This window comes from Carassius auratus, chromosome 1, assembly GCF_003368295.1.
Source record: "Carassius auratus strain Wakin chromosome 1, ASM336829v1, whole genome shotgun sequence".
Taxonomy (NCBI): Eukaryota; Metazoa; Chordata; class Actinopteri; order Cypriniformes; family Cyprinidae; genus Carassius; species Carassius auratus.
This window is the reverse complement of record NC_039243.1, coordinates 34,635,794-34,662,891: the sequence shown is the minus strand read 5'-3', so window position 1 is coordinate 34,662,891 and position 27,098 is coordinate 34,635,794. Positions and strand designations below refer to the sequence as shown.

General features: G+C 38.3%; 1 protein-coding gene across 2 annotated transcripts in view; it reads right to left on the bottom strand.

Annotated features, from left to right (window-relative positions):
• Window positions 1–4,552: 4,552 nt before the first annotated feature.
• bnc2 (basonuclin zinc finger protein 2) overlaps window positions 4,553–27,098 on the bottom strand; it is a gene marked incomplete at its 5' end in the record, with an annotated part of 81,092 nt that continues 58,546 nt past the window's right edge. Inside the window, 3 exon segments of one of the 2 annotated variants that reach the window (XM_026271910.1) lie at window positions 8,754–8,887; window positions 9,826–9,899; window positions 17,541–19,858. In XM_026271910.1, coding sequence (XP_026127695.1) covers window positions 9,869–9,899; window positions 17,541–19,858 — 2,349 coding nt within the window. 2 annotated transcript variants of the gene reach the window in all.

The window sequence follows — 27,098 nt, the reverse complement described above, 5'->3', positions numbered from 1 at the left end:
CCCCTCCCATGCCAGAGACTTGGGTTCGAGCCCCGCTTGGAACGAGTCGTTGCTGCTGCTGCTCTCGTTCAGTTTCAGCCTCGGGATCTGATTCTGGATCATAAATAAACGGCTGAATCTGACTGTAAGCCATGGTTTGTTTTGGATGATGGTTTTTCCCTCACGTTAATGTCACAGCTTCCACATGCTCTCAATGCAAAAGCCTACTGGCCCTCGTGATTCTTTAGCTCCGCCCACACGTCACGCCTCCAGGCGCTCGTGTTTTCCGGGAAAAATCGGTACAGACAATCTTTCTCTTATGAATATAATAAAACTAAAGACTTTTTGGAGTTATGAAGGATGCAGTACTACTCTATAGTTACTCAAGATTAACAGGATTATGAGTGAAAACGAGCATTTCACCCCCCCCCCCCCCCTTTAACATGAAAACCTCACAATTATCACAAAATAACTACCTTCCTTTGCAACAAAGATGAACTCACAATATTCTAGCCAATTATTCTGTTAAATGCTACACCAATTATTTAATTTCTATTCTAGAGACCAGTTACAGATAATAGTTCAGCATGGATATTCACAGTGCCCGACTTTATCACTAGGCAATGGCGGTGCCATAATATGGCAGATGGGTCCTCCCGTGGCTGTCAGTCTTGATGAAGTGCTTTATAGAGTAATTCTTTGGAGAGGGTTGCTAATTATGTCTTGCTGAACAGACAGCTTCTATCAAGCTTTCAGAGCATCTCTCTTTCTATTGCATGTATTGCTCAGTCTTCAGCTCCCCTGTCTTAGCCTATTCACTGTCAAAATGAATGATGCTAATACATTTCATCAGTCCGTTTAAAAGACATTTTATCTATAAACAATACCATTACTAACAATACAATACTATAGCAAACTATTAACAGATTATACTACACCCCCCCAAAAAAAAGTAAATAAATAAATAAATATCTCTCTCCAATAATTCTATGTAAACATTTCAATATATCTCACTAATAAAACAAAAGCCAGCAATTAATCAGACCCTCTATTCATACACAGCTGATTTCCAATACTAAGTTGTAATGCTGCACAACAGTCTGACATAGAGACATAATTACTGAGGCACCATTGAATCACTTGTTAGACAAACCTTGACCTCCTTGCTGACTGTTCAGAACACACTCTGTTCTACAGTGAAAGAGTCGGGCTTGGACTTGATGTATTGGTTGTGCTCAATCGATTCTGCCTCATTGGGATCACAGTAAGTTATGTTGCAGGTTTGCTGGATGCCAGCAGCTCTGTGTCCCTTGTGTGGACCTGTCATCCTTGTGGCAGTGGGTGGAACAGTGGAGAAAAAAATCTTTAACAACCCTTGGATAATCAATAGCCTTGGGTCTATTATTCAACCATGTATTGACAGAGTCTGAATGAGAATGCAACGAGTGACAAAGAGCAAATTGGGCTCGACTCAAGGTCAGAGCACTCTCTTCATGTCCATCATGACATTATGCATTATCCTCAGTGCTGGGGAGTAACTAGTTAAATATAATGTTGTTACATAATTTAATTACAAAGTAAATGTAACTAAGAAAAAAAAAGTGCAAATAAATGACAGTTACTTGCGAAAATAATGATTACAAAGTGGGGTTATATCTGAATATTTAAAAAATCTCTTGGTTTATACTGAAATCCTTCTAATTCCTGATCAGTGTTTTGTTTTGCTCTTCCTTCTGCTCTACCAAGTTCATCACTTCTCACTGGAGCTTATACTACGTCTAATAACTAGAGATTATGGTTTATAAAGTTTTAAATATGTATATTATTCTTACACAAATCCATTGTTTCACTTTAGAAGGCCTTCATTTTTGTTTTAGAGCCATGGGGACACCCAGGTCCAGAGGGCCAAGGCAGAGCTGATGGCTCAAGTAAGCGAGGCAGAGATGGGGACCAAGAAAACCTTGGTGGAGTCAAAGCCACTGAGGACAACAGTGGAGCCAGAGGGAAGGAGGAGCCAGAAAAAGCCAGGGGAATAGAGGGACATGGCACAGCCAGTGGAGTGGAATCCTGCAGAGGAGGAAGGTCAATGACTGGCCAAGGTGGAGTCAGAGGGACTGGGAAGCCTAGTGGAGCCGGTGGGATGACAGGCCATGGTGGAGACAAGGTAGCAAGGAGCCAAGGCAGAGCCAATGGGTCAGAGGGCCGAGGTGGAGTCCAGGACTGAAAGGCTGGAGACAGGGAATCCTCATGGATAGGATGATCTGTAGACTGAAAGGCCAAGGAAGGTCAGGGAGAATTCTGATTGCCGGTTATGTCACTACCTTATGCCATTTGGCAAACTAAAATTGTAGTTCACATGCTAAAGTGGATATCCACATCAGCTCAGGTCTTCAGGGAACTCAAAACCCACTGTCCCAGTGCCATTATCTTAAAACACCCATTTCCCACACTCCCTTTCATGGTGGAGTTTAATATGTTCTGATTCTAAAGTTAGAGTTTTCAATCTCAGTGTCACAGATCCCCTGCCAAGCTGTTTGCTTGTACCTTTTGTTCAGAGAAAACTGTCCCCAGTGAAGATAATGTAAGACATGGGGAATCGTAAACTGTTGGCCATGAAGGTGTTTTTTTAGGATTGGTGACATTGGCTGGATGGTACTCAACATCCATTTCATGTCCTCACAGACCAAAGAATCTAGAATATATTCAGGGAGCTAAGAGATTCAATCAACGTCAGGCCAGCAGGTGCTGTTTTTCTCCAGTTCAAATTTTAAAATTTTAGAATCAGGATGATATGTGATGGCAAAGCAGATGCGTTCTGTCCCATTCATGATTGTACTCCATACCATGAAGAACCATTGCCTATCCTTGCATCGTCTTTGTTTGTTGCCCGGCTCCACATGGACATTATGGAGTAAATTACCCACATTCAACAAACTGCATATATACATTATAGTTTCCCCCCCCATCTCTCAATATTAGTTTTTTTTTTTTACTCACTGTGAGCACAACAGCAGTCTTTGTGGGATAGCTGGTGGATCCCCCAGGAATATTGTTTTCACATAAGCTGTTTCCAAAAGGTAAAGGGGGAGGTGTTGCTACAATTTATACTAATATTTTCAGCATTTCTCAGAAATCTGGTTTCAAGTATAATTAGCTTGAAGCAATGGAGCTTCATAAAACATTATCCAGATAAACAAGTGTTAATGATAAATATTATGTGATGTTCATACTGGCTACTGTATACCTTAATTGTTGGTGATTTTAATATTCAAACTGATAATGAAAAAGATGCATGGGGATCAGCATTTATAGACATTATGAATTCCACTGGGGTTAGAAGACATGTGTCAGGGCCTACACGTTGTAACTGTACTTTAGATTTAATACTGTCACATGGAATTTATATCAATGGTGTTGAAATTCTGCAGCAAAGTGATGATATCTAAGATATCATTGTTATATATATATATATATATATATATATATATATATATATATATATAAATTGCATATAAATTCATTGTATTTTCATATAGTTTAATAAAGCCCTATATAATAAGTATGCAAAAACTGTAATTTCTTACTTAAAGACCTTTTTTTATCTTAATTTTAATGGTAATGACAACATTTTTGTCAAATTGTCAGACATGAATAAATGCTTGTCCAATTTAAGAAATTGTAATATTGTGCAAATAATACTTCCATAAAGACTTATTTTCTTGAAAACAGACATGTCCAACAGAAAACTATATCATCTACACAAGCCATGGTGTTTGGACCACGATGATCATCTCAAGTTAACCTGCTTTGCATTGTCCACAATGCTTTGGTGACAGCTAACCCTGCTCCTCAATTTTATTGACTCATTCTGATGCTGCATTAACGCAAGCAGATGTACATTATTATTCAATAAAAATACTTGAATTATTAAATATAATTGACCAATTATATTTATCAAGCATGATTCATGTTTCAAAAGAATTTTACATAGACAATATTATTATAGTAATATATTTAACCAAAGTAATTGAAATTAGAAGAAATTATCATTTATTTGTTAAACTATTATTAAAATCTAACAATACTGTACATTATTAGTAGAACTTCTACTAATAATGTATTATTAGATTTTAATAATCTACTGTAGAAGCTAATAATACTGACACAAACAAAAACTTAACCAAACCAAACTCCATGCTGACAGTACATGAGCTTACGTGACTTTAAAGTTTTCTAGTTAGCTTTTGCCGATTAGCTGTATTCACTGCACAATGACACATAAACGCATCAAAGCAGATGTAACTGATGATGAAAGATGTAGCAGATCAAATGCACATTATGTGCAGTACCACAACATCAAACACACCAGAAATTATTGTTGTATTGTGCATAAAATTTTGTGTGCTCCAAAGATTTTGTTCAATAATTTAAGTAAATCTATATGATTTGATGTATCATATTTCAATAATACTCTTTGACATAAATAGGGCATTTCTGTGTTGATTTTAATGAAGAATGCAAATAAACTAAATAAATGTAATTGTCTGATCCAAAAGAATAAAGTACTTCAACGTGCCAGTGACTCATAAATCTTTAATATAAAATTGTACAAGAATTCTGATTTGTACAAAAATTCCATTTACACGCCCAAAACCATATGCATTTTATGCCAAAAAAAAAAAGAGGTTATGATACAAAATATTCCAAGAAATGTAAAATCGTTAAAGGAGGACATCATACTGTCTCATGGGACAAAAGTAAACAATTTAGACCTAAAGTAGCATTGTTAGGCTATCAATAATCACCCTTAGTAAGTCTTTTTTTTTCACACAATTTTTTTTTACTTCCTCTATTGTTAATGTACTTTTCTTCAGTTGGCAATAAAGGACGACCAAACAAGACAACTACATTAAACACCAAATTAGAACAAAAGAAAAGTTTAACAATTATTTCAGACTTATTATTGTCTGTGTTGAACAGAATATATCATAATCGTACTGAATTATGGATTATGGTTTTTCTTTCCTTTTCTTTCCTTTGTATCACTGATCTTCATGTAACTGATCACACTGATCAGAATGCTCATCTGTGTTTGCTTTCACAACGTTTATTTTTATTTTTTCCTGACACAAGTCTTCTATTCTGCAGTTTCAAATCCATTTGATCTTATTTTTGTCCTGTATCACTCCATGTCCTCGAAGGAATGGCATTAACACAGCAAACTTAAAGATCACCTTCACAAGATACTACATTTTGTGATACTACAGTCTGGGATGGTCCTGTCCTCAGAGCTGCAATGAAATATTTAAGGCTGACAGACTCTTTTAGCCAGCGGTTCCATGGGAAAAGCCTAACTCTATGCGGACAATGCAGGACAGTTAATGAATGCCCAACTCTGGCCACCAGAGATCCTACAGTACAAGAGAAGGAATTTACTCTCCAGACAAAGATCAGCACATTACAGCAGAATGTCCTGAGAAACTCTGGCTTATTTTCATTTGGTTCTTCACCTCCTCCTTCTTACTGTCATACATATCTCTTGTTAAATGAGTGACACTAAAACCCATTTTGTAAGACCTAATTTCCCCTTCATATATTATTTGGATATTCAATGTACTGTACTTTTTTATAACTATAAGACACATTTATTGCTAATAGAAACACAATGTGCATGTAATCAGGGATTCAGATTTGGAAGCCTCAATAGATTGAAATACAAAGCTTTTCCTTTGTGTCCATGCTGTGTCTCTCTACACGTCTTTAGTTTGACAGTCTGGAAAATATGGAGGCCATGAGGATGATAACCTTCACTTTGTGATATCACGTTACCCATCTATATACGTATAAATATTATTATTATTATTGTTATTATTATTATTACTATTTGGGTTTTAATAAAGCACCAGCCTTTGTCAGTCTTAAAAGTGCATTCTGTTTGAGGGTAACAGGTTAACCTTATGTTGCTGTCATCTTATTGATTAGTTATTGGTGCATGAACTACTTTGGCCATTGTTTTTCCAACATTAAAATGTCTCTGAAGTGGCACTCTTTCATAGGCCTTTCAGAGAGCAGGAAAGTAGAACACTGCTGTGACTCTAGAGGGAAACTTGGCTGTTTGTGCTCAATTTTTCCCTTTATATGGAATAAACAGGCAATTACAACTCCTTTACTGTGTTGTGTGCCATCCGGTGAAGTTAAGCGTACACTATTAGCCAGCATCCCTGTAGGACCCCCACACTGTCAGCAGTTGTGATGGGGGTAAGAGGCAGCGGATAGGGTGGTGGAAGAGCATGAGAAAACAGAGGAAGGAAAGAAAGGAAAAGAGAAAACCAGAAGGAGAGCTTGGCTCTCTCTCCGTGATGCAGTACTGTCAGCAACATTTTCTGAGTCACAGAATGTAACAAATTTACGTTTGATTCCTAGACAGATCAGTGGTGGAAATATCTCCAGGTTCTGTGTAACAACAGATTTTTAGTGACTCACACTGCTGCAAATATCTCTTAATCTTCATTCCTTCCATCAGGCCTGCTACTGTCACTGCACATAAAGGAGGGAGCAACTCATCTAGTATTTGTCCAACATTAATAACCTTTTGAACGAAATGGAGTTTCAGTAATGTAAATTACATTTCATTCATTCATAATTATCTTTCATTAAATTTATTACAAATGACAGTAACAGACATTAAAATGGCTAATTTGCATTCAGTTAATTATAAACAGATAACTAGAAATAAATACTCATTTCAAAATACCCACTAACTGGATCGAATTGAATAGTGCTTGGTTCGTTGTCTTGATATTGTGTGGCCAATAGACAATACTTGCCAGGAACAAAATAAAGATGAAAATATCAGAGATTCTCAGAGGTTCTGCTATAAATTAACATCTGAACTGAATGCCTAAACTCCTTCTCAATGTGTAGTTTCTGATCGTCTTTGATTTTGGTCACAGTTTAGAGCCTCTCTTGTGTGGCACCATGAAATGTCAATTTTTATATGATAAAACTGATCAAATTTTAGAGACAAAATAAATTACAGGACACTTACTAACTCTTTTAAAGTAATACTACATGCAGTAGAAAGATTCTCTACCTAACCTCTGGGCTAATTCAGCCTGTAACCATACACTTATACTCTTCAAATGATGTGATCAGAGTCAGTAATACTTATTTACTGCATTCAAATGAATATACCTGAAACACTTACTAAATGGGAAGAATATTGGGTTTAATCATGTCAAATGAGATTACTCTCATATAAAGATCTGGCACACGTCTATTAAAGGTACAGTAACTATCACTTGGCACTGTATCCTTAAAAATGTCACTTTCACGTTGGACAACCATCATTGTAAAGTGTTATCCTTGTAATAATATTACAAGTCCCACTAGTGTAGATGCAAAGTGCAAAATTATATTTTTTTTCTCCTTTTCATTTTTTTTTTTTTTTTTAATTTTTGTACTAAAGCTATAAACATGAAAATAAAAGAAAAAAGGTACTTTGTCAGAGCTAAAAGCATGCCAGCTCCGTCTGTATATCTAACAGGTAGATAAAACAAGTCACAAGTCACATGTTTTTACTTTTTCTTTTCTAAGGTAAAACATTTTTAAAGCCAATATAAATGAATCAAGCTATGCATATGCTACTTTGTCTTGCTTAAATTTTAAAATGAAAGTATTAGACTAAAAGAAAAACAAATGAACAAAAAAGAGAAATATCAACCATCAATACAACGGTTTCACACCAAAGCCCCTCACAACATTAGTATTTACATTTTTAAGCCAGTCATGCTCTTGTATGGAATTCTTTAAAAGCTATCATTACACAAATACGTTTTTTTTTTTCTTTTTTTTTTCTCATTATCGTTTCTGCAGGCAAGAGTCACAAATTAAAGACTGAAAATAAGTTTGTGTCAGGGATGGACAGATCTATGGTGTTCAGTCTTTTGTGTCCAAAAAAAAACAAAAACAAAAACGGAAATGTCAAAAGGGCACAATTCTGCTCTAACTTTTCATACTCGAAAAGATGTTTGGAGAGAAATGATGCTGTTTTTATAGCATTATGGTATTGTTGCCTGGGAACAAAGAGGGGATTGTTGCATGGAGCATTTGGAACTTGAGGCAATGTGGTGGGCAGGGATGTCTGGACTAGTCAATCATTGTGGTATAGGGGGCATTTTTGTGTAGGTTTGGGTTCTGACTATGTCTGTTTCTGCTTCTCACAGAAGAAAACATCATGTTACAGCCAGGAATTTTGCATTTGTGCATTTCACGCAGGTGGACAGTCTTGTAGTGCACCCGAAGGGTCCCTTTGTTACTGTACAGTTTGTGGCAGATGGTGCAAAGGATGCCTCCTGTGCTATTACCTCCACTGGATGCCAAGAAGGATGGTGAGAACGAAGGGTCACAGCGTAGAAACCCCTCCTCTGTGGCTCCTTCTCTTCCTTCCTTCCTGGCGTCCTCACTATCTTTTCCCTCCATATGTAGTGTCTTAGCCACAGTACTAGGCGTGCAGTCCTCATTGTCACTAGCACCCTCCAGGTCATCCAGCAGGATGCCCTCATCGCTGCCCTCATCAGACTCCTGTGAGGATTGCACGCTGCCGCTTGACTGCACGCTAGAGGTGGTGCTCAGGTCCAGCACCATGTAGTCCTCACTGGGGCCATGGCAGTAGCCGTTGCTGTGTGAATATTCTCTAGTGACTGGGGATCTCATTCCCTCATGTCCTCTGCCTCGTGGTGGTCCAGCACTCCCTACCCCCTCCAGTCCCAGATGGTGGTCAGCATAGATCGTAGACAGGAACTCAGCACGTAGCTCTTTAGGCAAAGTCGTAAGCTGGGGATCCAGGACAATTTCATCCAGCTCTTTGGTCAGTAGTTTACGGTGCAGGTTGATGTTGGAGCTATGTCTGTAGGGAAGAGAGGATAGGGTTCTGTAGCAGTTTATTTGAACTGAAAATATATAAAGATCTTCAAACATACATACATACATACAGAAAAAAGAAGAAAAAAAAAATCACACTTTCTATATTTTCATGCTTTTATTTGAGTGACTGCATGGATGTGTGTTAGAGCACACTACTGTCTGACGCAGCAGAGAGTTCAATAACTCTAACACAGCTTAAACTGTATCCTGCTAAAGTGTTTACTCCTGTCAGCATGTCTGCAGGCATGCACAAATGCAATTGACTCTGACTCAATTAAATACTCCACCACATTGAATGGGAGTTTATCAATTGATTTGAGCCATGGTAATGCAATAATCGAGGGAAACTCAATAGCATATTAACTCAGACTTGGACAGCATTAGCACATTGACTCACTCCTGAAGATAGCTTAATTGAGACCCATAAGCATATTGTTAATTTAGGCTTCACTTTAATAAAGATGGGCTTTCTCTCACCCCAGTCCAGGATCACGTAACACACAGTAAGAGGAAGTGACTTTACCCCATTTCATCTAAAGCTTGACTTATATTCTTACATCTGCTCTGCCTCTAGACAACTGCCTCAAATAATTTCCTCAAATATGAGACCATGCAATAAGTCAGTCCTCATGAGCCAACAATAGCATAAATATCAATGTAGAATTGGCTAAAAAAATGAAGTAACAAAACCAAAATAAAGCAACCAAGATATCTTTGTGACTGAGCCTCTGTGAGTGCCATAAAACAACTGCCTACCACATTTCAATCTATTATTAAACAAATGTAGACACAAGAAACAACAAAATAAAATAAAAATAAAAACCCAAGGAATCCCAGGCCATGCAGAAGGGCTAAAAGTAACTTAAATAATCACCTAAATGTGACTGAGAAATAGATTGTACAATGTATTGTAGAGCTTACCAGCAGTGCCATGGTTGATGCAGTCAAAAAGGGTCCCTTTTCTTTAATTATTTAGTTCCCTATCCGACATTCTCCTGCAAGAAGTGAAAATAAATTCAATAGAGGGACCCTTTCTGGTGATAAAGGTATAGAGGAGTGGACCACCAAAGCATCATCATCAACATTGAAGAGAGCAGCATGTGGTGATCAACTGATAATAGGCATGATACACATAGCTGATTGTTATCGTATTTTGCTTATTTATTCAATATCAGACCAGTTTAATGTTTTAAGAAAGTTCTGACAGGAAACAATTAACTATTATCAATGATATCTTTAAAATGCCTAAGGGGGTAGCTAGCTGTATTTGGGGGAACTTTAAGCAATTATTAAAACTTGTTCATTGTGACAGTCATTTGTTATGCAGTTGATGATGCTTAAGTCGACGGCTCCTTTTGCAGCATGTGACTATCCCTGGAAATTGCACCCTCACACTGCTCATAAGCTCTAGGCTGACATCACTAATTGGCATCTAAACACACTGGCATGCTGCATGATGTTATTATGATATGATATTACTGTGGTCTTAACTATAATGTATTTATGCTATGTTAAATCCCAGTGAAGTGGCTTGATGAGCACAGTGATGTGTTGACATGTTTCCTATTAAAAGGATTTGGGAGTGTTTCAATTGGCAAAAAAAAAAAAAAAAAAAAAAAGATTTGCCAATAGTGTCTAGTTTACAGCACAGCTTGGCAAAGATGCACTTGACAGAAGACACTTAATTTAATTTTGGAGGACTTCTTGCCACCAATTTTACCTACAAATCAATTTGATCCATAGGTGACAGATCTAATGACAAACAGTGATGACATGTCTCAGTGGTATGCTTTAAATTATTTGTAACTGTAAACTACTGTATGTTGTATCTACAGGCAACCTTTCGATTTTACAATGAAATAATAGTATAGCGAGCACAAAGCAGGACTGTTACAGTTGCATTGCTTTTGCTTGCTTTTTAAAATTAATATACTGCAGCCACTTCCTTCGCAAACAACTTACAGCTGGGAAACTAAATAAGTTATACACATTTGAGAAGCACAAACACACAGACAACTCATGGTTCACTCTTTGTTAACCGCTATTAGTCTGAAATAATTGGTACTTACAAAAGGACTTCTTGATCAAGAACGCATTTAGTTTTACACATTTTAGAAATCCCTGTCCTCAGAAGAGAGAGACTGCAAATTTTAAATTTTTCCATTTTCTAAGAATTTTTATTTTATTTATTTATTTAGTTAGTTTTTACAATGTTTAGAAATACACTAGTTTATATGTTATCTCAAAACTAATACATAAGATATTGAAGATCTTCAATAGGTCATAAAGGGTCTAGAAAAGGACAAATTAATATTCATAATAAATAATATCACAAAAGCTTTAATGGAACTAGGCAAACAATCGATTTCAGTTGGTTTATTTTGACTAAAAGTGGAAAAATCCAAAGGCCAAGACCTAATACTGCATGGTGGAGAGTCTACACTTTCATTTATCAGGTAAAGCCTTTCTGCCTCATTTCCTTCTCCCCTGCAACCCCATTTCAGGCCACAGCTCAGTTCTGCCCCTCAGTCCCCGGCTCCATCCCCCAACACCCCCACCGCTCGCTCTGCCTCCCTCCCTGTCGACCTCTAATGTGGCAGCCAAACTAATTTGCCCAAAGCTTGAGGCAGCTTCTCCTGAGAATCCATTTTTTTTGCTCTGCAGAGGAGGCGAGAGGTATGGCTCTTAATGTGTCTTGTCTCGAGAATGTTAATCATCTTTAGGATTTGATGGCCCTTTCAGTTCCTGCCAAGTGTGCACATTTGTGAAATGAGTTGTAATACTCAATTGCAAAGGGAAAGAGAGCCGCATTAGATGATGAGGTGCTTTGTTTTGTCTTATCTTTTCCTCTAATGTGTAGTGGGTAGCTGAAGATCAGATCACTTTCTCTGTGTCAAGGCCATCAATAGCTGAGAATATTCAACAAACACAAATGACAAAGTCTAGTCATAGTCTGGAGTTCTGAATTCTCTACGCCTGACATCACATGTCTCAACACCACAGGAAGAGAGGAGAGGAATGGGAAGATATAATTAACCTTCACTCTCCCTAACCACAGTTGGCTTGTGTGGGACCGTAGACTGAATATTAGCGCACCATGGGAATCTGGAGCCAGTCAGACACTCAGGGTCATTTGCAAAAGTGAGGGAGATCACATCCCTGATATTTCATTACACATTTTATTTTATTATTATTAGGGGCCAAGCCCAGAGGGCTGTAGCCCCTATTGTATCTGTACGTTTTATTATTATTATTATTATTCTTCTTCTTCTTCTTCTTGGCCAATGGGGGTCTATGGCAGCCCTATGAAGGAAACATGGGAAAATGATGAAATTTGGCACACTTGTAGTGATGGTCATTATTAGTGATCTGACCAACTTTGGGGTCTCTAGGACCAACTCTACAGCGCCACCACCAGTTCAAAAATTCAACATTCAAACGTTAATAACTCTTGAACCACTTATTCTATGAAAATCAAACTTAGTACATCTATTTTGTCTCTTCATGGACATTCCATTCCATACCTTACATTAAGACTCCACCCATTACAGTAGCGGCCATTTTGAAAAGTACAGTATTCAGTCTAAACACTACTCCTCCTTCAAAATTGGTCCAATTCTTCTGAAATTTGTCTCAGATGTTCTTTGGACTGAGCCGCACAGAAATGACTGAACAGATTTTTGATTTTCGTCTTTGTTCAAAAGTTATTCAATTGTGAACTTAATGAGGCTGACCTAAAATCGGTTGAGATGCTGTATCTCGGCCAAACTTTGATCAATCGATACCAAACTTGGTACACTTCATCTACACCATGATCTGGGGGTCCACGCCAAATTTGGGAACAGCGCCACCTATGGGTGTTGAGATACCAAAAATTCACTTTTTTGCTTATAACTTCTGAACAATTCATCAGAAAATTATTTTCTTGATGTCTATGGATTCTTTAGATCATTCCGAATCTGTGGATGTCAATTTTGTCAAGACCACCTGGACCACCCGTCCGCCATTTTGAATTTTGTCAAAAATTGCTATATCTTTTGATCTACTGTACATATCTTCACAAAAATCGATAGGCATCATCAACAACATGTGCCGGAGGTACCCCGGAAGTTAGAAGACAGCGCCACCTAGTGTTCAAGAGATATAACGATTCTTGCAAAACCCCTTATAACTACTGTAAATGTTGATCGATTTTTGTTATTTTTATGTCATTTGATTCCTTTGGTTATGCCGAATCTGATGATGTCTCAATTTTCATTTTCCAATATGGCGTCTGTCCGCCATATTGAATGGATTGAAATACAGTTTTTTCGCTACTCCTCCCTGAAATCTTGTTCAATTTTGTTCAAAATTTTATCAGATGAACTTCAGACCGGGCCTGACAGAAATGACTGAACAGATTTTTGATATTCACTCCCGTTCCCGACGTGTACAGCTCTGAACTTGACCGTGCCTGTGCTTGTTGATTTATGCTAGTTAGCTTAGCATGCTAATTAGCTAAAATGCTAACACGTTTCTATTGACTCTAATGGGTCTCCTGAGCTATCTGGTTAACTTTGAGCAACGTTAGCATTTTTTAGCGTAGCATGCTAATCTGGCTAAAATGCTGCTTCGGGCTTTTGAGAGTTCATTCTCACACCTTAACCTCTCTTCTGTGCCATGCAAACTGTGTGTCAACTAATGTGGCGCACTTAGCTAAGGCACTCGTCCCAAACCCGAGAGGTCGTGGGATCGAATCCGGGGTGGGTCACGTAGATCCGATGGAAGTTCCGTTTTGGCCGTTTTGCTTCGTCCCGCTCGTTGCTCTGGCTACAGCCCTTCAGGGCTTGGCCCCGGTATCGCTGCTTGCAGCTATATTTATTATTATCATTATTATTATTATTATAATCGCATCCTCTAGCAAATGTTTATTCATTTTAAAGCAGAAACAGATGCTTTTCTGAGAAACCTGAACAGGATGCAATTTATGAAATCGACTTCTTATTCTGGGATGTCAAGAGCTCATTTAAAAGTCGGTGTGGCGGAGTCTGTTAACACTGAATTTAGATCCCACACCAGCATTTCTTATCTGGATTTTAAACCAGCTATGTTCAGACTGATTTTCTGTCCATCCATGCATCCATCTATCCATCTATCCATTTATCTATCTATCTATCTATCTATCTATCTATCTATCTATCTATCTATCTATCTATCTATCTATCTATCTATCTATCTATCTATCTATCTATCTATCTATCTATCTATCATCAGCTTTTGATGGATCCATTTCAAATTAGAAATTTTGCTAGACAATTAAATTGTTCAATGTGTACAACTGTAAAATGTGTAATGTGTTATTTTATCCTGACTTGACTGATTATTGTAAATCTCTTTTTACTTGTCTTATTAATTCATCCCTGAAACCTTTACAAGTGGATCAAAAAGTAGCTGTTAAGCTTTTAACTAAGTCATCAAAGAGATCTCACGTAATCTCTGTAAAAGCTCTTCCTCTGAAACTGAGATCTGTGGACATTTTTAAAAATCAGCAGAAAACTCACTTGTTCAAACTTGCTTTTGTCTAATCTGTTTTTTATTTTATTTTAATTGTCATGTCTATTTTTAAATTTAATTTGACAATTTTGATGTTAAGCTCTTTGTGACACCTGCTCTTGGAATGTGCTATAAAAATAAATTTTACTTAAAAAGGAGTATTCAAATAATTACATTTCATGAACTTAAATTATTTTCAAACTTTAAATTATTGAAGGAATTTTAATAAGCAAATTTTGGTAATGTAAAACAATGATACTGACTAGTATATATTGACATAGGAATGTGTATGGTTTACATATTAGAGAGTTTACAGTGACAGCATTAGAACATATTTGAAAATATACATGAAATTATAATAAATGTGGATTATTAAATACATTTTCATAACACACAACTAGTGTTCTTTTTAACCTTACTGCATAATCTCTGATCTTAAAATGCAATGATATATACATTACATACATTTAGCAGAAACTTTTACCCAAAGCGACTTACAGCGCATTCAGGCTATATATATATATATATATATTTTTTTTTACCAGTATGTGTAATATACTGTATCAGCAAGGGCATTGACCTGAATATCAATGAAAATATTTCTATCAAATACTATATTGTAATATTCTATTATCATATGATATACATTAAAACTCACAGTTGTGAGTGTTTTTCCTACATGTATACTACTTACAGTATGTAAACTCTGGTTACACTTCATTTTACACTGTCTTTGTTACACGTTACTAAATATACTTACAAAATTAATAACAAAAAGTATGCATAATTACATGCAACTAAGAATAAACCAAACCTCAACCATATAGTAAGTACGTGTAGTTAATTCAGTAATTAAACATATAATTATACTGTAACAAGGACACTGTAAATATGACCCTGGACCACAAAACTGAAATTGAAATTTGAAATTGAGATTTATAAAGAATCTGAAAGCTGTATAAATACGCTTTCCATTCATGTATGCTTAAGTAGGATCGGACAATATTTGGCCGAGATACAACTATTTTAAAATCTTGAATCTGAGGGTGCAAAAAATCGAAATACTTAAGTATACTTGAAGTGGTCCAAATGAGTTCTTAGCAATGCATATTATTTATACATTTTTTTTAGTTTTTATATAATTACGGTAGGAAAATTACAAAATATCTTCATGGAACATAATCTTTACTCAATATCCTAATAACGTTTGGCAGGAAAAAAAAATCAAATTTTGACCCATACAAGGTTTTTTTTGGGGGGGGGGGGGGGGGGGGGGGCTTTTGCTATAAATATACCCTAGCAACTTAAGACTGGTTTTGTGGTCCAGGTCACAAATAAAAGTGTTACCTAAACCCTTTTGAATTTCAGTTCTTGAGTTGATCTGATTGATATTCCATATACTCAATCTTCAAACTGGTCTGCTTTGGGTACTCTGTTTCTCTAGCCTTCAAGACTAGAGGAACATCCCCAAACCTTTGTTCTCCACTTCTGCTGGCAGGGATGACTCACATTAAAAACAAATCATTCTTCCCTCCACAGGTGGAAGGAAGTTACTGCAGCACTTCAGTACGAAAGCAGTGGCTCACAAACATCTTGCTACTCAAATTTCTACTCCACTCCCCAATGATGTTTCCACTGTAACACTAATAAACAAACGGCTGGGAACAGGTGCCACTCCTCACAGGAACTCAACAAATGCAAGGAAGATATCAGGGGTGGCTACACCTCAGCTTTTCAGTTTCAAGTAAAGTGGAATAATTGTGCACGAATAAACACACACACACGTACACACAAATGTAAATTTAAATGTCATCTATCATTTGTTATCTAAATAAAAATGCCACTTGTGACCAGAGAGGGTGAGAAGAGACAGGCTCTTATCTCTCTTTCCTCTGGAGTGAATGAGATGGATGAGGTTTATTTCTCTCTCTCAAATACTAAAAATATATAGTACTTATATAGTACGTCTAGAATGCTCTCTCTGACATGGGCTGCTCTGACACTGCTTTCGTCTCACTCCACATCAGTGAATGTTGACTTGAGATGGATTCATGTTTGAATGTGCATGTCTGTCAATACTTTTTATATTACTTTATTTTGCCACTTTCTTGAGGTGTAAAATATAAAGACTGCATGCATTGATGTACAGTATGCAAGTGTGTAAAAGGGCCACTAAATGAAACAAATTAGTGTAACTTTCAGCTAAATTATATTACTAATAACCATAAGTAACTTTGTGACAACAAGTCAGCTAACTCTCACTAGAGTATCAGTAGAATGTTATGGTTAGGGTTGGTATAATATTTTGTCATACCTGCAAAATGACTTATAATCAGTAGAATATCCATCAAAATAAAGTGTGAGCAGATATTAAGCAAACAGTCGGCTAATACTGTAATGACTGCTAGCTGACATGGAGTAGCAAAGGTATTGTACATGTAGTTAGTAGAAAGTGGACTATCAAGATAAAGTGTTACCCATTTTAATTGCAGAGCCAAAACAATTACCTTAGGAGAGTCTACATTTGAGTGAAGAGAGGTTTGTGGCTTGCCCTCTAGCATACATGTATTTTGGGACTGTTTATGGTAAATGTGTTAACTAGCAGTGAGTGATAGCTGCACCTCCTGATGCGCTAATGAATGCAGTGGTTTGACAAGCTTCAACCTCTGCTAATGTATGCATGTCTACCTGTGTGTGACAGGTGAGCATGTACAGGTAAACAGCACATTAATGCATTAAATAAGTGTCTGCAGAAATGTACAATCAACACATGTTCTTCCTGTTAAAGCATAATTAGCCCCCACCTTACTCCCCCAAAACATGCACTAATAATGAATGAAAATTAAACTGGTTCCCCAGACAGGTTATATCTCTATTTCATGCAACATAAAAAATAATGGTCATGATGGAACTACCTTTAAATGGATATCATTTGAAATAAATAATGCATTTAAAAATAGTATAGTACAGTGTAGTGAGTTATGCATATTTTGTTTCATTATTGTTTAAAACAATATATTCACATCTAATCTGCAGGTTTATAAGTTTAAGATTTATAGAATAAGAATAAGATTTCAATGGAAAATGACAGTTATTTGTCTCACCTATCTCTGCTCCGTCGAGAAGGGAAAGCAGCATTGCATCCAGCCACAGTACACACATGCATCTCTTTTAGGTGCACATTCTTGTAATGCAGTTTGACACTGTATGAACTTTTAAAGCTCTTTTTGCAGACATAGCAGATCTTCGGATCAGGACTGGAGCAGAGTTCGCCGTCAGGGGATTGAGAAGGGAATTTTGGTGGGCTTGATCCATAGCTCATAGAGGAGATGAAACTTTCATGTAAAGCAGCCATGCTGGCAGCGGCGGCGGCAGCAGCTGCCATTCCCCCATTGTAAAGGCTATACTGACCCATGCAGAACATGTCATAAGTAGGATCGTTGATCTCTTCCTTGATTTTGATAACTGGCTGGTGTTGGGTGGGTGGGGAATGGGATTGGTCCTCCAAATCTTTCTGTAGGTGTCCCTCATCTTCTGGCCCCCGGTGTTCCTTGCCAATTTTTCTGTCCAGGGCAGGCTGATGTACGTCCGGGTCCATCAGCTCATCGCGGTACAGCATCTTGGATTCAGATGTCTCTGACTCATTTTCAAAGTCACGCTCATGATCTTGGTCCTCAGAGGTAAAGCTGTCGATACAGCGCAGGTCGCCATGACCTCTACTACCGTGACTCCCACTGCAAACTTCTTGGTCGGGATGGAGCATGCCTCTAAGGGCTAGACTGGGACTCATTTCATCCTGCAGTGGAGACTGGTGTCCACTACCTTCACAATGATGACTGCTGCTGCTGCTGCTGCTGTTATTGTTGTTGTTGCAGTTGCCATTGACATTGTTATGGATGTTTGATGGCTGATGGTGGTGATGGTGACAGCTATCTTCATCATCATCATCATCTTTGTCCTCATAATCATCTGCCACATCTATCACTTCTTTCTCTATCTTTACTGGCATGCTGGACTTGCGAGGCTTCTTTTTAGGCATAGGGTCCAGAGTCACGGAATCTTGGGTACTGGGTGTTGTGGGCAGGCGATGAGAAAACATCGAAGTTTCATATGCATGCATATTGTGGGAGCTAGCAGTTAACATCTGTTGCTGGTCCGTCAGAGATGTGCTGTTGGTTGTGGTAGGTAAAATTGGACTGGTGGGCAGTGAGACTGGGGGACTAACTAGGTCAGCGGGAGAGAGCAGTGTGCGATAGAAGGGTGGCACAGGTTGCACTGGCTGCACAGACTTCAGGGAAGGAAAAACAAGAGGGCTCTGCAGAGGGGACTGTATCATGGCATCAAGAGGAGGTGTGGCAAAGCTTAGCGGTGGCCGACCGGGGCTGGTCAGATTGAAGCCACTTTTGCAGCTTGATATGACAGGTGTTGCTGTCCCAGAACTGGAGCGAATGAGATCCTTGTCCCGGTTGTTCCTCAACATGGGCATATGTAGCCGAGGATTGGGATTAGCGCTATGGCGGTTACGACTTCGCAATGAGCTGAAGACCATATTGCAGCCTTCAATAGTACAACGATGCTTAATCTTCAGATGCACAGCGTTGTAGTGGATCTTTAGAGTACCCTTATCATAGAAAGTCTTGCCACAGGAGTTGCAGCAGACACGACCCTTACGTGAGGTTGCACCCATACGACGCATGCGATGCATTTTGGAAGAGAAAGAAGAGTGTGTAATGTTTTTCGATTGTTCGTTCTTTTCGAAATGGTGATGGATCTGGTGGTGGTTCAGATTGCTCGACTGCTGCTGTTGCTGCCCCTGCGCTTGCTGCGTTGGTGTCTGCGGTTGCTGGGACTGCTGTGTAGATGGTGTTGGAGAGATGGGGGAAGCTCTGTTGGGTTCTGTCTTAGGTTCAATGGCATTGGGTAAGGTTCCCATTGTTCCTCGACTGGGACTTTGACCGCTACGAAATGGTGAAAGGGACACTTCAGATTCACTGGTCTCCACTGGCTCACTCTGATTGGGCAGATTTGGCTCTCGCATTCTGAGACCTGATTGCTCAATGGTCAGACCATTTGGTGGCAGCCCTAACATGGGGGCTGACACTGGGTTGATGTACTGAAAGGGCAGCAAGAAGGCCAAACTGTTTGGGATGTTTTCAAAATGGTGAATGCTAGAGGGGCTGTTGTTCTCTAGGTGTGACAGAAGGCCAGGACTACGTGTGCGATTGTTGCTTTCAATGAAAGTTCTGATTCCAGAGTCAGTCTTTGACGAGGGCACTGTGACGGCCTGACCCTCCTTTTCCTGGATGGCCATCAGTTCCACAATAGACTTGGTTTCACCAAAGCGCAGAAACTGTTGAAGAGTAATGATCTCCTCTTCCCGGGACATTATAGTCCATCTGTCCAGAACCTTGCCTGCAGCATCCTAGAAGCCATATCAGAGAAAAGATAAAAACAAAAGAATAAATACTTTTATTCTGCATAGTGTCTGAGAAGATATAAGTGGTGGAATAAGATTGAGGAAATATCATCAACAAGAGCACACATGAAACAATATATATAAAGAGTGTTAATAGCGTTTTCAACTGACAATATATAGGCTTCATCCACCTTGTCTTTTCTAACCATGCAAATAACTTTAGCCAAATAATAGAAGCCACCAGTGTTCATTTATTAGCTGCAGACAAGACATCAATCTATTTGGTATATGTCAACGAACAAAACTTCTCAGAAGATGTGAGAGGACAGCTGCCTCTTTCACAATTATCCACTGATTTCTGACAGACTGTAAATGCAGTAATAATATCTGCCTTGAATTTTGCGTCAGATACGGTCTTAAAATATATCAGTATTTCAAAGGGTATATTCACAACTTCACAAAATCTAAACAAGTCAGTTTTAAAACAATTTTCATTTTTGTGGTGGCAATGTTGGACAAAAAAATAAGCGACTCATGTTTTTTTAACTGGGTTTAAAGAAGCCTTTGAGGTGACAGCAATCTTGCATTACTTTTATGAGGCAGGATGCAGATCAGTATTACCTGAGCTTTATGTTAAGCAGGGCTCAAGCTGTACGACTTTTTAAAAAGTCCTTTAGGATTGTACTTGTATGAACATGACGATCATGTCACACAGTGGGATCTCAGTTATCATTAATGTCATACTGTACGTTAGTCAAGACGTGTTAAAAATGGGTGCGTGCAAGAAAACTTGTCCGGAGTTCTATATCATCAACCCAAACACGTCCAGTGACTACGAGCTGCATTGCACGTGGATCTATAATGTTGGCTATCATTAAAGGTAAATGAATGGCATCAATACCAGCTTATTTATGCAGAATAGTGTAAGCAGCACTACAAACCCACATGAAATGGCAGTGTTTATCATAGCAAAGGCAACGAATCATATGAATTCCGTGAGCAAAGGATGAGAGCACCGGAGTTTATGCGGTTAGAAGGAATGTCTAGCATTAATTTTGATCATGACTTGTCTTGAAAAAACAAAGCTAGTTTGACGTTTGTCGTAAGAGATGTCACACTGCAGGACTGTACGGCAAACCTTCTTAAAGTCAAACTAACGATCAAAGACTACAGATTTTAGCCTAGGATTATAGGAATCTTTTAGGATTTTCAAAATTTGTCTCAGACAACCAAATAGTGGCCAAAATCGCACAGTGTGAGCCAGGCTTTAATTGGAGTTTAGGGGATGCATGTCTCAAACTAGATTAAATATTAATTTGAAAGCATTCTTTATCAAGAAGATGGTGTCAACTTATATCTTATATACTGTTTGCCTTCAGGCACACAAGTCTGAAATGATGTAAATCTCAACATATCATAAAATGGCCTTGGTTGTTTGGTTTGTTTGTTTATTAGATATCCATTCATTCATTCATTTTGCAGAAACAGATCCATGGGATGTGGGAAGTTTCCATCTTGAGAGAGCAGCATTGCTCCAGGAGGAAAAATAAGCAGCACTTCCAAGGAGCTTGTTCTTCGGCCAGAATTCAAAGTAATGGTATTATTAACCACTGAAAAATAAAACAGTTTGAGCTTTACACACTTGCCCATTGCCAGATGCTGAGACATGGCAAGAGATTCTGGGAATGGAATCTTGGCAGAATTTTTTCAGTGTTGTGGTCAGGCTTGTAACTTTGATACATAAAATTTGTTCGGTTCCTTCTCTGGTACCTGCATTATTTGACTCTGAAGTATGTTTCCTGACATTAAGTTACTGTGCTTCATAAATGCTACCGAAATGTGAAAACGAGAATAACAAGTTTGAAAATTAATCAACTGTTATAAATTGCCTAACCACCAAAATCATCTTCATGTGACCAAGTAGGCTTTTAAAGCCATGTAGAGTAGCAGGCATTTCATGTACTATTTATAAACCGTCTGTAATTGTTCAATGGTATTTGGCTGTGGTACCAAAAGTGTGCTGCTCTGCTCATCCTTCCATGAGAGTTTATGAATGGCACTTCCAGTTTAAAGGGATAGAAGATTAGTTTGCTCTTCTCATACGTGATCCAGTTTACCCTTGACACAGAACAAGGCAACATCAAGGGAGCAATGGTTGTTCTGATGACAATTAGAGATGACACAAGGCAAGGCTTTGTCTGCCCTAGGCTGCTAGGCTCTATGAATGATAAATGGTTACTCTGGATTTTAAGAGCTGTAAAAATCAACAGCACAAAGCACAAAGGGCCTTTAAGGCGCAGACAGAGAATAAATGTTTAAAGAGAGTGGGAGAGAGAATGAGAGAAAGTAAAGAAAAGAGCAGATAGTAAGAGAGAATGAGAGGTGGGAATACAGAATGGTTTCACAACAGCATGGCCTCAGAAATTTAAGCAAGATAAATTCTTCAGAGACAGCACATCAATAGTCACTGGGGTATTTGTTGTTAAATATACATTAAAAACATTTTACACTTTCATTCTGTGTTTGAGTATGAGTTTAGCCTGGAGGTAAGACTTTAAATTTCAGCCTCAACAATATTATTTTTTATGGCACTGTGGTTTGAACTCCTGTATTTCAATTTGATGTAAGTAAAAGGGAAAAAAGCAAATTACAAAGTGAATTTTTAAATGGTACTAAAAAATGCTTTAAAAAATAAATACTGTGTGGAATATTTAAGCAATTCTCTCCTTAGTTCTGCTCTTTCTGTCTATTTTCTTACTTCTAGATGTTCATCACCTTCCTTCAGTCTTTACATTTCTAAAATGCATGTCATGCATATTCACACAAATGGTCTGCTAAAAGTCTGCTAAAGAACATCAGGGAAGTACCTCTGTGTGTACATCTGATGAAGGTTCTGGTTCCAGTTTATATTGTGTCCCTAATACCTGTGTACTTACATAGTAACTACATGTGTATATAGTAGTATGTAACCACAGTGTAAGGACACATTGGTACATAGTATCTACAGCTGTAATATTTATGTAACTACACACATGTAACAACCCTCAGGGTGGCTTGTGTAACAGTACATTGGTAACAACACTTTTTTCACTTCACTAAGTACTCGTGTAACAGGAATTATATAACTACATTTTGCAACAACATGGAATTGGAATTTTGTAATTGGAACCATTTGATCCAGGGGGTGGAGATGGGTAGGTTTAGGGATTTGTAAACGTCCTATTGCACATTTGTACTTACACATACCATTCATTGGAGTGTCATATATGTGTAATTACACAAACCTTACAGCTGTGTACTTACACTGTGGTTACATACTACGCACACTATTACTGTTACTAGTTACTATGTAAGTACACAGGTATTAGGGACACAATATAAAGTGGGACCCAGGAAACATTTTAGAGATATACAGAATATGAGCAAACAGACACCTCATATGTTTTCCAAATGAATGTTGTTCAGTGCTTTGACGCAATGTATTTTGTTTAAAGCGCTATATAAATAAAGGTGATTGATTGATTGATTGATGTATGTGTGCTATCTGTACAAATTACTATGAAATATTACCCATAAGCAGAATGTATACGTCACTTTCACTTTAAAATCAATATCACATTTGCACTTGTGCTATTTTGGACAAAAACTGCACTTGTATCATTGTTATCCAGCACTCACTGTATGTGTGATATTGCGTAACTATATTATATGATATAAATATGAGACAATAACTTATACAGGGGTATTTGAGCCCAAATCTCTCGAATCTGTATGAAATGTAAAATGGTTAGTTAAGTTTGGGGTAGGTGCGTGAAATGCAATAATCATTTTAATGCAATATTTTAACCATAACTAATTAATACAGCCCCACAGTGTTGTTACATCTTTAATAATAATTCCTTACATTTACATTTACACACAAAGCGTTTTACATAGAAGGGGGTTATCTCCTCAACCACCACCAGTGTGCAGCACCCACCTGGATGATGCGGTGGCAGCCATATTGTGCCAGAATGCCCACCATACACCAGCTTATTGGTGGAGAGGAGACAGTGTGATGAAGCCAATCAGTGTATGGGAAAGGTTAGGAGGCCATGATGGTCGGAGGCCAATGGGTGAATTTAGCCAGGATGTCGAGGTCAAACCTCTACCCTTTCTGTGTGATATCCTGGGATTTTAATGACCACAGAGAGTCAGGACCTCGGTTTAACGTCTCATCTGAAGGACGGAGCTTGTTGACAGTATTGTGTCCCCATCACTACACTGGGGCATTAGGAGCCACACAGAGCACACGGTTAAGCGCCCCCTGCTGGCCTCACTAGCACCTCTTCCAGGAGCAGAGTCTCCCATCCAGGTACTGACCAGGCTCAGCCCTGCTTAGCTTCAGTGGGCAACCGGTCTTGGGCTGCAGGGTGATCTTTGAAAAACTGTCCCAGTTCATAATGATAGTTAGTGACTGGTTCAAAGAATAAGATTAACTGCAATAATCCAAAAGCAGGTGTTGTTTACTAACTGTTTGCTAAGGCGTTGATGTCTAACTATAAATGCTCAGAGCTGCCTGAGAGCAGCCAGAGTACAGTTATTTTCAAACAGTGTCATTTGCATTCATAAGTTCAGCAAGAAAGACCTTCGACCATTTGTACCGCTGCCACTATTCAACACTGGGCTTTTTATACAAATGTGACATGGCCAAGTATCACTTATGAGTTTAGCTAATTTTTTCACAATTTTCAATCAGAGTATAAGGCAAGAGAAGACATTAGACTGTAATGTTTAGCAAATGGAGCTGGTTAGAAACAGTTGGGCCAGCCAGCTGTCATGACACAGGTCACTGACGGCGCTCTGTGTAAGAGAGGCTATGCAAATACACCCATCCACAGTTCCAGAGACGCCTGGACCTGAGAAAGCCAAAGCTACAGAAAAGGTCCAGACTGTGTGAAAAGGAGAAAAACATCATGTGCTTTTGGTTACATTTAAGAATCTTTCATTGTTGCAATAGCTCTTTCCCATAGCTATATTTTATCAAGCATTCAGTTCTCGATTCAAGAAATATTATACTGGATGGAAACCAAAACTAAAGGGGGTGCTACATTTAGATTGACTGGTACGATAAAATATTAGTATGTCTGCCCACAAATCAGCCTCAGGTCTTTAGCCAACTCCCTTGCATTAGTCAGGCAACAAACCTGCCATTAGAAGCACTTTTACACCAAGGCACTCATCTCCCAATTAGCTTAATGTTGCTTCTATCTATGCATTCTGCAGATTTGCCATACTCAAATGAAATCTCATTAGAAGCATTCCCCATGCCCCCCACCCCCACCCCCGGTGCTGTGATGGATTACACTGTCATTACACATCCCTGACTCCTTTACATAATGTGGCTGAACACTGTTTGTGAGGTTAAAGACAATTAGTTAATAATTATAGCATTAAGTCACAGGTCTCATCTATCCATGGGGCAGTCAGCAAATGCTGCAAATGTGTCAGCGGTGATGGCTGTATTTATCTCACTGCTGCTGGTGTCACTTACTGCAACCCAGTAATGATGCTAGAGGCTTGAGCTTTGTAAACGGTCTCTGAGGACAAGCAAAAGATGGCCACATATTCACCATGCCAATGCTGTCGGCATAAAAAAGCAGTCAGTTATGCAGTTATTATAGTAACATCTCCTAGTCTTGTGTTAAAGGCTGAAGATGAAGTCCTTATGAAAATCCCCACTCGTCATAGTCGCGGGATCGTTAAACGTGAATAAATATACTACAGTGGGTACGGAGTATGAAAAGGCAAATGCACAGATCACGCCATTCCACCTTTTCTCTGATACCAGTGTAATATTCATTATTTTGTGTTGTATTTCTCGATGTATTTCTTTATAAAAAAAAAAAAAAATTCTTTTATTTGTTTGATCAAAATACATTTGCTTCTGCCTATGCCTCATACAGAAATAACATTTCAAAACACATCTAATTCGCCATGGACAATTGGTCTGGGAACCATATTGATCCAGTGACTCCCAGTGGACACAACAGAAATTCACTATTGATCAAGGGCTAGCTATCATATCCCAGAACCAAAAATCCCTTCCATCCCCTGTGTTCACTACTTCAAGGGAGGTTAAGCAGAGGTTTCCCTGTGATCTTAGAAGGTCTTGAACCCATGAATTGCTCAGTATTCTACTTTCTGACCTTTTTTATTTTAAGTACTGAATAATTGAGTAGGGAAGTGGCAAAAAAGGGGGAAAGGCTCAGTCAAAGCCCAGCGCCTGGAGCAATGACATCAGAGGGAGAGCTCACCAGAGTCTTGTGTAACTCTCATTGGTCAAATAGTGCCTAGTGATTATCATACAGCCCTCTATTCTTGGATGGGCAAATGTGGACATACAATGTTATATAGCGAATCAACATCATGTTCAGTTAGTGCAAATGTACATGTCATTAGTGAGGTGTGTGGCTCAGCCACCCAGTGATACATATCATTTATCTGACACATATGAAGTAATCCAGACCTCCTTGCAAAACCATAATCATGAATGACTGCTCATGATCTCTGGGTATACACTGACCAAGCTGAAGAAAACCTCAGCATCCAAATAAAGCGTGGCATATTATACAGCGCACACATGGCCCACTGTGCATATTCATATTTTCTATAATTTGGAACAGGTCTACTCTAATTGCATTGCCTTGCATTGCCTCTGTGCAGAACAGAGGCTAAAAAATATATCCCACGTACACCGTAATCCTGATGATTTTGAATTTTCAGACATATTTGCTAAATTTATTTGAAAAGAAAAAAGGATGAATCAATGAATGAATTAATATTTATTGGCATTGTGTGCACCAGTTGTAAAGAACACCAAAATAGTGTTAGCAGCTCTTTAAGACACCAGATAATATGTAGAGAACAAAAAGTAATAAATATATAGATAAAATAAACAGTAAAAACCCTTAACAGTAGACCAGCACCAGTTGTGTAATAAAATGAGATTGTGCATAAGAAACAAAGGCATCCAAGTGTGGCAGAAACTGTGGATTATTATTTGTGTTGCTATGAGATTCCCTGTGTACCAACTTTGGAGTTTGAGCTTAAACCCTTGTCAATTTTCTCACTGTAAGAGAAAAGGCAAGTACAAAATGCCAATTGTGGTTGTGTCTGCATCATTGTCGTTGCTGATGTTGGGCAACTTTCAGGTGCAGAGGGACTGAGGGAAAAGAATCGGTTCCATTTAATTAAAGAGGATTTC